This window comes from Lutra lutra, chromosome 15, assembly GCF_902655055.1.
Source record: "Lutra lutra chromosome 15, mLutLut1.2, whole genome shotgun sequence".
Lineage (NCBI taxonomy): Eukaryota > Metazoa > Chordata > Mammalia > Carnivora > Mustelidae > Lutra > Lutra lutra.
In genome coordinates this window covers 43,877,811-43,891,329 of record NC_062292.1, presented here as the reverse complement: position 1 = coordinate 43,891,329, position 13,519 = coordinate 43,877,811, and the positions used below count along the sequence as shown (strand labels likewise).

General features: G+C 49.2%; 1 protein-coding gene across 1 annotated transcript in view; it reads right to left on the bottom strand.

Annotated features, from left to right (window-relative positions):
* The window catches only part of NFASC (neurofascin), a 179,366-nt gene extending 168,460 nt beyond the window's left edge, over window positions 1-10,906 (bottom strand). The window contains 1 exon segment of the mRNA XM_047704991.1: window positions 10,772-10,906. Within this exon segment, the coding sequence (XP_047560947.1) occupies window positions 10,772-10,878 (107 nt within the window). The 5' untranslated portion in view covers window positions 10,879-10,906.
* Between the last annotated feature and the right edge of the window lie 2,613 nt (window positions 10,907-13,519).

The following is a 13,519-nucleotide window of genomic DNA, read 5'->3' as shown; positions in this document are numbered from 1 at the left end:
CTCATTTTTACAACTGAGAAAAGTAAAGCTAAGAAATGTTAAATAACTTGCCCTACTCGCCTTTAGACCCCCAATCCCTCCAGTCTTCAGCTCCTCGATCCAGGGCCCGCTCTGCCACTCCACACTGGCGTCATCATCCCTTCAATATAGACTTCCTGAAAGTTTCCTAAGTGCCAGGCATGGTTCTAGGTACAGGATGTCCTCTCTGACTTGTCATCCCAAGAGTAGCACTGGCCTGCTCTAAGCCAGCCACGTTCTTCGATCCCTCATGGCCGATGGTACATGCATGGGAGCAGTGGCCAGAGTGATAGACGGGAACACATCACGCTGTTACCAGCTGAGCTGACTGAGGATGACTGTAGGGCATGACTGGTAATCTGCTATAAGACGTTCTGTGCCCTGGAGGCACTTACAGACTCTCGGGGTAAGGAAGGCACAGCCAGGTGAAAAGCATATCAGAGGGAAGAGAAAGACCATCCAGATGGCCAGTGGTTCTCTGCCAGGGCTGAGATATATACATATACGTATACATATACATATACATTCTGATATATACATATCAGAATCATGGAGGGGGTTTTTCAAACATTCTGGTGCCTGGACCCAACTCTCAGAGATTATGTTACTGGGCTGTAGAGCAGGTCCCAGCGTCTGCATATTTTGAAATCTTCCCATGCGAGACTAGCATGTTGCCAGGTTGACAACCCACAAACAGGGCCTTGCCAATCAGAGTATGGTTTGCTGACCAGCAGTACTGGCATCCCCTGGGGGCTGGTAAGGAATGCAGAAACTCAGGCCCAATCAGACATCATCATTCTGCCTGTGCACTTTAACAAGGTCCCAGATGACTTGTGTGCCCACAGAAGGTGGGAAAGGGCAGGCTCCTTCCTGTGAGTCAACCAGAGAAGTCCCCCACCCTAGGCCCAGCTGGGAGACACAGCCCACCTGCTTCCCACCAGGCAGTGCACACTCCATGAGGGTAAAGCAGGGGGGCTCAGGTGACTGTTGGGAGCCATGTCACCAAGCTCTGCCTTTCCTATCTCTCCCAGAGCTGCTTGACCCTGCATCACGGAGCTCCGTGTACAAGAGCTGCTGGGGTTCCAACAAAACCCTTCTGTGCCAGAAGGAATTTCAAGAGCTAGACCCTGTCACCATTTCAGTGACCAGAAGAAAAGGGAGTTTCTTTCCCTTCCACACAGCCCTCTCTCCCTTCCCGAGTGCTCTTTAAGAGGCCAGCTCAGGACAGCACCGCCTAAACCCAACCCCAGTGAGACATCGAGCTGCCTGACCAGCCATAAAGGCAGCACTGTCCTTGGAAGCAAGGAGGTGGCTGGTACCAGCTACGCCTCATGAAGAAGGGAATCCTCGAGGAGAGAAGGCCAGACAGAGACACACACAAAATCTTGCCCCTGCCGGCATCCTGCAACCCACTCGCAGATCTGCATCCCTGCTACCACTCTGTCTTTGTTTCTGTCTATCAGTCATGTGTGTATGTTGTTTTCACACGTGCCTGCCTTTGCTCTCTCATTAGACTGAGAGCAGCCATCCCGGCTCCTCCTTTGTCACTGCCCACAGTACCAAGTACAGAGACTTACGCCCAGCAGGGGCTCAATAAATATTATTTGTATTCATGTGCACACATTTTCTAGGAGCCAAACCCATAGCTCCAGGCTAACAAAGAGAGCTACTCACTAGCAGGCATTCATTAAGGATTACTATCAGCACACTGAGATTCTACGGGAGAAAACAAGAAAACTGTAAGGCACATCTTCAAAAAGCATGCAGTCTGGTTTAGGAAATCAGATTTATATGTGCCAAACCTAAGACCAGAGACCCACGGAAATCGAGCATGTTTATGATAAGGTTAGGCACGCCTATGTACACTGTATATGCCAACACAATGGAAATTTTCTACTCTGGTCTTTTGACAGGTTATTATTACTTACTTACAGAGTGACTTTTAAAAAAAAAGATTTTATTTATTTGACAGAGAGAGATAGCACAAGCAGGGGGAGATGCAGAAGGAGAGGAGAAGCAGACTCCCCACTGAGCAGGGAGCCTGATGTGGGGCTCGATCCCAGGACCCTGGGATCATGACCTGAGTCAAAGGCAGATGCTTAATGGACTGAGCCACCCAGATGCCCCCTGGAGAGGTTTTAGACACTCTGAAATGTTGAGTAGAGGGAGTGCATTTTCACAATGAAAGAAGAAATGGGCTGAGAGTCTCATGTAAATACAGACTCTAAGGCAAAATTTACTAGGCTACAAATTGGGTCATTTTAGCATGCAAATGTGCACACAAATGGTCTCGCCTTAAAAGGGCCATTTACCAGTTCCCTCCATCCATACTTTTGCTTTCATTACAAGGACTGCAAAGTCAGATGGGGTAAACTAGGCTGATGCCAGAAAGCCCACGCATTTCCTAGTCCTAGCCAGAATTCTTTTCTAGATCCCTTTGGGTTGCTCTAAACATTCTCTGGCTTTACCTTCCAACCTTGCATCACTGGAGAGGAAAATCTTTCAGAGGCAGGTCAGCACCCTGGACAGCAGCAAGCTCCCTGCCTGAGCTCACGAGAAAGTTCCAGCATCCTGGTTTGACCAACCAACTAACTCAAACACCATCCCAGACACGGAGCAAGCTCAGTCAAGAAGCTTCAAATGCTCCTCACCAACTACTCAACCAAGGTCGGGATTCTCCGCACTCTGGCCCCAGCCAGTCCCTCCAGCTATACTTTCCACTGCTCTAGTCTGGCCAGGGCAATGCCTGACCACAGCTTCCCTCCTGTGAACCTTTGCTTATGTTCCTGTACCCCACCAGAAAGGTCCATTTCCTCTATCTACTCAAATCCAACCCATCCCTAGGCCCAAACTAGCCCCTGCTTCTCTTCAAAACCTTCCCAAAGGACTTTAGTCTACATTAATTTCCTCTCTTCTCTGATATCCCAAAGCATTATTGGTTTAGATAATGCTTTAGGGAACTTAATTACTTATCCTCTTGCACAATTACTAGGTTTATCTGTAATTTTTAAAGTTCCCAGTGGTCCAGTATGTGAAGAACTACCTCTGCCAGCAACTAGCCATGCAGCCACGAGCAGAATATGGAGCCCTTTTGAGTCTGTTTCTTGGTCGGTCAAATAATGATCTTGGATTAGACCATCTCTAACATTCTCTGAGATTAAAGATGCTCTCAAAGCAAGAAGCCACCTAGAAGTGTGCCATGCAAGTAGAGCCTCTGAAGACTGACTGTAGTTGCAACAAATATTATATACATTTTATAATATATTTTTAAAACCCCACAAGGCATAGCCCAGGGCTTGGGTCAGCCAGAGAACTCTGGTTTAGTTCCCAACGTGAGTCCCAAAGCCTTCAATTCCACTCAGTGTGTGATGATGATCAGAAAGAGATCTCGTTTCTGTCCTGTCCTTGTCTACGTCAGCATAGGAAAATCGCCTGTGGCCTCAAAGGCATTTTCCTTCATAAAGAACATGTCACCACCAACGTGTGGAAAAATACCACACAATGGGCATTATAACAGTGTCTGCAATATAAACACACACGTACAGGCCAACCAACAGCTGACAGCAGTGTTAACTTCACCACTAATGATGAATAAGCCCAGACAGACTATGGCAAATAACAAATAAAACACTGGCTAATCTCACAGGGAGAAGTTCCAAAGGGGACGGAGAACTGACGTAAAATTCAGCTCAGTGTTATACTTCCTGTCAAAAGTCCTAGTTATAATTCTTCCTTGTGTTTGAAATCCTATTCTCAAAGCATTCAATTTATGGATCCACACACACAACAAGATACAGGGATGACTTTTCCTCCCTCGCACCTGGAGAAATTAAGGCTCACAAATGTTCAACAACGGTTGTGTTGCAAATAAAGATCTGAACAGAATCAGGATCCAGTTGGAATAATTCCACTAACATAGGCAACATGTACCCCCAGGCACAAACACACATGAACATACACACACTCGGAGAAGTCTTAGTGATATAAAGAGACAAGTTACGAAACTCACTGACCCTGGAACTGGAAGATTCCACTGAATATTGCAAAAGATGCTACTGCCAAAGGAAATTGGCCAGCATCAATAAAGAAGGAGGGAACTCTCACCGGGAAAAGTCCTTGGAATTGCTCTGCCAGCCATTCACTTGCATCCCAGAAAATCACAAGATCAGAGAACAAAACTTAGCATCTGGTCAATCCACCCCCACTGGCCTAAACTAGATCCAGGACAGTGAGCTCAGCACAAAAACCATCCTGTTTTAGGCACTCCCCCAAGCTGGTCATGCTAAGTTTCCAGAGAAGGAAAGCACAGAGACTCCAGCACAATCAGGTTAGAAGAGCAAAGACTCCAGCACTCGGGGTCCTCTACAATTACATCTCAATAAACCGTCCTAGACACATTCCCTCACTACTGAATTAGATGCACCCAACCATACCATTTATTCATTCTGAAGATCCCCTGCACATTCCTGCTCTTACTACAAGAGTTCTGATTATTAAGTCTTCAAGTTTTGCTATCTCAAGACCTCAAGTACTTCCTCTCACAAGAAGCTTTTCCAGATCACCTAAGCCCAACATAATCTCCTGCCAATCTTCTAGCATTTACTGTCTGGAATTAGCAAATGTTTCTTACATATGAACAAGTATCTTCATTTCTCTTTAGGGAGGAGATGAGGTCTCATGAGCCTCCAGAAGATAGTGCCGGACCCCTTGTGCACACAGCAGATGCTCAACAAATATTGGGTGATGATGATGACAACGATAGGACCTTCTCAGAGGTGCAGCTCCCACTGAAGGGCAGAACTAGGTATGAAGCTCCGCACACCTGGGGCTGGGTGGGGCGGGCGGAAACAGCCCAAAAGAGAAACCACAAGTCAACAGCCGCTCACACAGCCTTCTTCCAACTCTGGGTGCTGGGGGCTTTCCTCATTCTAGGACTGAGTGGGAAATCCTCCCTTCCTACCCCTGAGCTGCTGATCCCAGGCTGTTTATCTCGTTAACTCTGTTTATTGTGATCCTGGTAAGAGGTTCTGAAGCCCTCCAAGCCCCTCTCTAATTAAATTCATTAGAACAGATTGGGGCTTCCTTTCAGCATCTCAGAAAAATTAACAACACGATTAGCATCATAATGACGGGGAGAGGGGCTGCCAGGGAGGCCTTTTAGGAGGGGCTGGCCCAGCCTGGGAGGGGATGAGTGAGGAGGAGCAGGTGAAGGAGGAGAAAGCAGATGCTCAGGCAGCTGCTTTCCAGAGAAGGGAGCCGCAGGAGAGAGGAGGGGATGACAACAGCCCCAGGGGATGAGCCCACCATACCCCAGGCACTCTAACTTTATCAAGGCATGACCTTTGGGAGAAGAAGGGCAGGACAAGAAATTAATCAATGACATATTCCAGAGACATGAGCTTCTAGGACAAGAAACTTTGAGCAATCTTCTGGTTTTACAGACAGAAACACATTTAAGCTCTGTTCATGATAGAGCCAGAAGTAAAAAAGAAGCCCCTCCTGCTTTTCAGGGTGATGTCCTTTTCCTGTAAGACTTCATCACAAGGAACTGGAGAGAGCAGGCTAGATGAGGGAGGTCACTTCTTTCCCAGGGAACCTGAACCCATCAGGTTTTAACTTATACACCTGGTGGGTTCCCTCATCTAGGATAATCTCCTCTTCCACCAATTCAAGCAATTCTGCAGGCCTCAGCCCCATTCTCACCTCCTCTATGAAGAGCCGCTGACATTTGGTGAGTACTTATTACCAGCTAGGTGCCCTGCTGGGGCACTGCCTTCTCACATTTAATCCTTAGAACAGCTCTGCAAGGTTCATATTAACATCTCCACATTACAGATGAGCAAGCTGCAGCTCCTTGGAAGAACCAAGGTTTGAATGTAAGTCTGACCTCAAAGGCTGAGTAGTTTCTACTATGCCTGTCACCTCCCTGACTCCAACAGTCATACCGAGGGATCACTCCTTCCTTTGAAATTCTACTCTCCAGGGTCTGAAGACTTAATTGCATACTGTCTTATATGATTCCTAGGAGTTGTCATATATTTCCATGTATTTCCCCCATTTGAAAGTTTCTGTATCCTTCAGAAGGACATAGAAGGTACTCAAAGATGTATGATAACTGGGCCTTTCTAATAGATTTTCCTAGACAGCCTTGGGCTAAAACATCCCAGATTTTTATTTTTACTCTCCTATAATATATAGGAGAGGTGTATGAGCTTTGATGGCAAACACACACAGGTTTAAAATTCTAGCTCTAAAACTTACCTGTTCTTCAATCTTAAATAACCACCTTTCTGAGTCAGCTTCCTTATCTATAAAACCAGAATCCTAGCAATAGTTCTTTTTTTTTTTTTTAGGGTTTACCCTTATGAAGATTACATGCAGTGATGCATACAAGCACAGAGTAGAGTGCCTAGCACACAGCAAACCATCTAGAATGATGACTATAATAGTATGACACTTTTTATTTTTCTTGGCCTGCCTCGAGATCTAAGGAAAGGAGGGTGGCTCAGGAGTTCTCCAGTTGGCTGACACAACCTGACTGGTGCTGCTGGTCAGCAGAGCTTTGGAAGTGCCTACTCAAGCACCCAGCATGGCCATTAGCTCCCAGAGCCTCCCCTGCAGGCCCAAGGACCAGGCCAGATACATCCAACCTCTGCCCTTGCAGCAAGGCGTGGGCTCTAGCTGGGCATTTTGAGTAAATGCTCCAAAGTTTGATATCGAGCTGCTCTGGCTGAAACAGGGTGTATCTCAACCGTGGAAGACAATCACTCCAGGTCCTACCGTGTCTACCATGACCCCTCAGCCATGCTCCTACAACGCCAAGAACTCATCCAGCCTCTGCTAGAGCATTTCTTGTACTGAATTTTCCTTTGTTTTTGTTTCTGTCTCTCCAACTCACTCATCCCCCAGTCCCTAGCACAATTCCTTGGATATATTCAAAGACTCAGGACACACTAATGCAATGAGCTAAATTTAGTGTGTGGGGAAGAAGGGACCTCCTCAGACAGATAAGACTGAGGGTCTCCATCCTCACATTCTTTCCCAGTTCAACTGTGGATGTGCCTGGTGGTCTGTGCTCAAGGGAATAACTTCAAAACCCTCCCCTCCCCCACCTGGACTTCTCTGATGAATCCCACCTGGTTCTGACCTCCCCAGGACCCCATACCCTTCCCCACCTACCAGAGCTTGGGATTTTCCTCCTTATCTTGCTTCTAGGCAGGTACTTGCTACTTCCCATCAGATAGTTAGCTCCTGGGAGGGCAGACTGGGTTTCTTTTCCTCTGACCCCTGTAACATTCTAAGCATACCCAGACCACAGTTTGCCCCTAAAATACAAGCACTTAGGAGATGGAAATGGGAGAGTTGAGTAGCCTTGAACTTGTCCCAGAGTTCTCTCTGGGTGCCTTCTCCCCATGGGCTAAAGCAGCACCCACTGAGGTTCAGCTGTCCTAGCTCTTCCCCCTAAAGCCAGGAATCTGGTAATATCTTACGTCTCACCTCCTCTTCCATCCTTTTCCTAAGTCGACTTTAGGGCCAGACCGGACCCACCCTTCTGGACAGACTCACCCAATCATCTTCATGGTTCTGGAGGAGAGGGGGCTGATACCACTGGAATGAAGGACCTGCCTCTCTACATCCTCGTCCAGATGTTCTCACTCAAGCTTATCTGTGGTGTTTGTCTGTTTACTTGTCTCTCTTCTCCAGGACACTGGGAGCTCTGAGAGACCAGACGCTGTCTCAGTTTTTATCTCTACAAGCCCCACACGGAGCAGGGCAGCAACTGCAGGCTTCATTCGTATTTGCTAAATAAATAAATAAATATGGAGCCTGCCTTAAGTTCCTCTCGCCCCCAACCCCCACACCCCCTGTCCTCCAGGCCAAACAGACTGAAGACTGAACTACTCTGCCTCCCCACTCAACTTTCTGGTGTCCTAAGGATTTCTTTTCTGTAAAGACTAAGTGAAGAGCCTCACATGCCAGCTCTCCGATGGGCTTAGAGGACAGTGGTGCCAAGGGAAGGGAACAAGATGCAAGAACAGAGTGATGGGAGCCTTGGAATTCTGTCCCTCGGTCGCTGCAGAAAAGGGACCTTCCTCTGCACCTCCTCCTCAGATAGCCAAGCCAGAACTCCCCCCACCCCGGAGAGCAACCACCTCCTCAATGTGCCCCGAAAGCAGCAGCCCCAAAGCAGCTGCCCCGGAAGCCAGTCGGCTTCAGCCCACAGGGAACTCGCTGCATCTGGCTCCAGCTCTCCCGGGAGCCCGCTCCTCTTTCTCTGGGCCTTGATTTATCTCTGCGAAGCCTCTGTGATGCTAAACTAGGGATCTGGGGTGAGAGTCATTGCACAAAACCAGCAAATATGTACCTTGTTATCAGAATCCCCCACATAACCTCAGCCCCAATCAAGCATTTCAACGTCAGAACCTTAATCCAATCAGCTCTCCGGAGAGGTCCAGGTGTTGCCTCCTCCCCGGGCCAGGAAACGCCTGGGGAAGCTTCCCGCCCCACCCCCTATGACGGGAGGGGGCGCAGAAAGGTAACAAAGTGGTGGACAGCCAGCCTCCTAGATGCACACCCCTCCCCCTTGCCAGGCAGTGCCTAAGTCCCCTTTAGGGTTGTCGCACATGATCTGGAGTCCAAACACTGGGATTTCTAAAGAGAGGTACCCTTACGGAGATGGGACAGAACCCATCAGCAATGTGCTATTCACCCCCAATTTAAGCCCTGGGGATTTAGCTGAAGTCCCAAGACAGGAACTGGGCTACCAATCCCTTTCCAAGGGAGCAAACACAATTTGTGGGGTTAAATGTGAATGAGTCTCTTTCCTCATTTGTGCTATTCTCATTCTTTATCTACACACACACACACACACACACACGGACACACACACTTTCAGCTGAATCCAAAGAGGAAGATATTAATCCCTCAGAAGTGCACCTCAAAAAAACAAAAAAGGAAGAAAAGAAAACCCAGCAGTTTTCTCAACACACACACACACACACACACACACACACACACACACAAAGAAGGGCCAACTCAGTCAACACAAAAGATTAGAATGACACCCCTCCTCCCCAGTTTCGTCCAATTCCTCCTGCAGCGCAATTCCACCAGATCCAACCATCCCCAAACCAGAGCGGAGGACAGGTTTCTGCCTTCCCTCTTCTCCCTGTTCCCCACTCCCACAGCTGGTATGGCCCCTGTCCTCCAGAGCCTCCACTCACCACACACATTTTCCCTGGGATTCTCCTACTTACGTCTCAAGTTCGGTGGGTTCTGAACCTGCTGGTCTCTGGCCCCATAGAAACAATTCAACTTCTGCCCAACCATGTCTCAAAGGCCTGCAGTCTGCCATCGCTGGAGCTTTGATTGGGCCCCAGCAGGGCTCATCACGGTTCCAAGGATAGCTACACCAGGCCCTCATCCCAGGCAGACAGACAGGCTGGAAAGGGGCACTGTCATCCATTCCTCCAGACTGGGGGAGGAGGCATCTCTGCCCAACACACACACACACACACACATACACAGCCTACTGCCAAATGCCAAGGAAGGAATCAGTAGCAGAACCTGGCTTGAGGCAGGAGAGGGGCTGCTGTGGGGACCAGAGTCTAAGTGATTCAGCAGTCTGCCCTCTCTTCAGCCCAGACCATGGGCCACAGTCATGGCAGCTGTGCCAACTTGGAGGCTGAAGAAGAATTCTCTCTAAAATCCAAAATTCTCCAACCTTCCAGCGGGGCTCCGCATCCAGGCCTTTGCATCCCAGGGCTCAGAACAAGACCAGTAAGAGGTCCTCAGCCATTCCCTTGGACCCTGCCTCTTGCCCAACCTAGTTTCCCTATGCTTAGCACTCCCTCCCACAGTCCATCTAGGAAACCAACCTGCACCAGGGAAGGCTGAGGAGGAACACAAGAGGCCGACTAGCCGCCAGCATCCTTCACCCCCAAGCCATGAATTGGATCAAACATGCAGAAAGGGGTTATAAGTGGATTCCGCAACCGTGACTACATCAGGCCTTCAGAGCCCTAGGCCTCCCCAAGCAGGGAAGGAGGGCCCCGTGTCAGGTGATGGGGGGCTCAGTACAAGCCTTGTGGATGCACAGAGCACCAGGAAGGGCGAATGGGAAAGGTGATGGGGGGCAGGCCAGCTAACAGACAAGGAGGGGAAGATGGGATTCTTGAGAGGGACTATGGTGCAGGAGGAAACCAAGAGGCAGCTAGGAAGCGGCTGGGACAGGGTGTGCAGAGGGACCTGGGGAGGACAGAAACTGAGGGAGCAGATGGAGAGACAGGCACACAGAGTGACGGGATATGAGGTGGGGATGAGGACAGGGGAGGCCGAGGAGAGGGGCTGATGTGAGGGATAGGAAAGATGGGGTCATCCAGAGCGGGGTGTGGAGGTAAACAGGTATAAGGGCAGGGCTGTGGATGAGGCAGGGACGGAAAGCAAGGAGAAGAGGTCGAGGATGCAGGAAGGGGGAGGGAATGAGGCCAATGAGACAGAAAGGGTGTTGGGGGTGGGCAGAGGGGTGAGAGCTGAATGGGGTTGGATGCAGATATCCACAGAACAGGATGGATTCGGGGCAGGTGATGGTGTGGAGACGAGAAGGGACGGGGATGTAGTCAGAGGGGGATGGGGACCGGTCGGGGGATGGAGACGGGCAGAAGAGGGCGGCAACAAGGGGGTGTCGCTAGATGGGTTTCCAGGACCCCCGTTCTACCGCATCCCCACCTGTCCGGTATCCGCGCTCGCCTACCTCCGAGGGCGCGGGCTCCGGCCCTGGGCGCAGTCCGTGCTGTCCGTCGCCGGCGCCGCCACTTCCCCCGCGTCCCCTGCAGCGCCTCTCGCCGCCAGCCGCCGCATTAGGGCAGAGACCGGCCCGTGCGCGTTCCCGGGCGGCCGGCGCGGCCCCGCCGTCCTGCGTGCGCGCCCCCGCGCCCCTCCCATCGCGCGCCGGGCGGGGACCGGGACGGAGAAGGTGGGGGCGGAAGATGCTCGGAGCGCGGCCCCGCCCGGCGCGTCCGAGAGCGGTTCGCTAGGCCTGCGCTGCGGAGGGGAAAAAAAGCTCCTGCTTTCTCTTCTCCCCACCCACACGCCGGCATTGGAAAGGAGCGTCCGGGAAGCCCCTGCGGTATCAGGTTTTGCCCTGAAAATGCCCCTCCACCATCAGATTGTGACTTCTTGGAGGCAGAAATGTGTCGGAGCGCTTGTGTTCCCAGGGAGACTTGCTTGCTTGGGGTAGATTCTCCAGGGACGTTTGTTAATTGAAGAATGTTTGGATCCCGAATTGGGGGTGTCAGAAAGTTGCGATTCCTGCAGGGGCTAGCGTGGTCGTCGTTTAAAAACGGGAGATTCTGTTCTGCCGTCCGGGGACGCAGGCCTGGTCCCAAACTTGAGATAGGATGGAAGAAGTCCAGTGACCGGGAGGCCAGAGATCTCACTGTTAGTCCTGGCCCTGTGACTAAGTCTCTCACAAGGACATGACACTTCCTCAGTGTCCTCCTCCAATGAACAGTGAAAAGTTGAGGGCGGGATCTTATAGGTAACTGACAAATTGTTCCCCTCTTCCGTTGGCTGCTTTGAGACCTGCAATCAGAGCTATGGGGTAAGGACTATGTCATGGGAAACGGAGGACGGTCCATAGGGCAACGGCCTGAAAGCATACCTGCCCCTGGGCAAAAGTTTCTGCAGGATCCCCATCTACACAAACAATCTGATTTCACTGATGATCTTTTCTCAGCATCATTCTAGTAGCCTGGCCTCACACAATCCAATGAATGAAATAGTGCATCCTCCTAGAGCCTGGCCTGACCCTAGGCCCTGGGATGGCCCTGTAGCCCGGTCTTGGGGCTCCTGGGTGTGTCTGGTCAACCCCTTTGGGGAGGAGCAAGAGGGAATGTACAGGGTTGGAAAATTCTCTGAAGGGGAGAATCTGGAAACTGGGGAGCCCCGTGCAGATGACACTGTCCCCAGGCACTGGGGGGCCACTTAGAGAACTCAGAGGTAGGTGCTTCAAAGCACCAGGGCCCCTCAGGCCTGAACCCAGGGCAGGACCCCACTCTCTTCCTTACCAGAAGTGTCCACGTGGCTGGCTCAATGGAAGAAAGAAAATAATTTTCCTTTTTTAAAAAATTATTTATTTATTTATTTATTTGACAGACAGAGATTACAAGTAGGCAGAGAGAGAGGCAGGCAGAGAGAGAGAGAAGCAGGCTCCCCGATGAGCAGAGAAACCAATGCAGGACTCCATCCCAGGACCCCAAGATCATGACCTGAGCTGAAGTCAGAGGCTTAACCCACTGAGCCACCCAGGCGCCCCAATAATTTCTCTTTTTTAAGCACTAAACCCCAGCCACTGGGTTTCTTGTATATATCAGCCACTTGATGTTTATAGCGCTAGGATATAGATATTTCATAGGCCATATTGCACAGTGGCTTTGCCATTAGCTCTAGAGGCAGCCTGCAGGGGTTCAAATCCCACCTCCACCATGTCAGATCTGGGTCAACTTGGGCAATTTACTTATTTTCCTTTTATTCCTTTAGAAAATATAATTAAAGCTACACAAGCATAGAGTTGAATCAGAGTCAAATCATTCTATGAGATTTCTTATAAAATACATTTCCCTCATGCTCTGCCTCGCCAGAAGCCATCACTTTCAACTCTTCTGAGCTGTTTCTTCTGAGCTGTTTCTTTTCCTCCCTATTTCTAAATAACATGCTAAATTGCTACTTCTTGCTTCTGGTTCAGGCATTATCTCTTGATGAGTAGTGAAAACCCTATAAGACACACTCTTTCAGCCCTAACTTCATCTCTCACATAGCTTTCCTGTCCCCCTACCCACCTCCCAATTTAGTCATGTCTTGATATTGGTTATATCCAAAGAAGTATTTACTAGGACAACTAAAATCCTATTCAACTGACCTTTGCTTTTCCTGCAAACTTTCTGGTCTTTTCCAGACTTAATAATTATCATGTTTTGTTTAGTTGTCTGTTTACAGTAATTATAATTCAACTCTAAATTCTCCATCAATTGTCTCTATCTGTATGTTCCGAACTATCAGAGATTCTATTAGTTTTATCTCCTTGAAGATTCTCTCTGGAACTTTTGACGAGTTCCAATCTCTGTTGGTGTCTCTATAGGCGGGACATTGCTACTGACCTCGTCAAGCTCAGTTTCTTCATCTGTAAAATGGGGATAATTATATTACCTCCTAGAGTTATTGTAAGGATAAGGAAAATAATTCATGTAGTACAATGTTTGTCATATAATAAACACTTAATAAATATTGTCTTATTATTACTCAAGAGGAGAAAACAAACCAGCCCAAGCAATGGTTTAAAGCCCAGATGTGTCTGAAGGTGCCTACTTAATTTCACTATTTTAGGGCAGGCCCTAAAAATCTTAGATTTACAATGTTAGAATATTCCAGTATGGGCAAGTTAAAGAAACATGGGATTTTCCAGGAAAGTCCTGGCTGACTAGCGGGTGAACATGGGCAGATC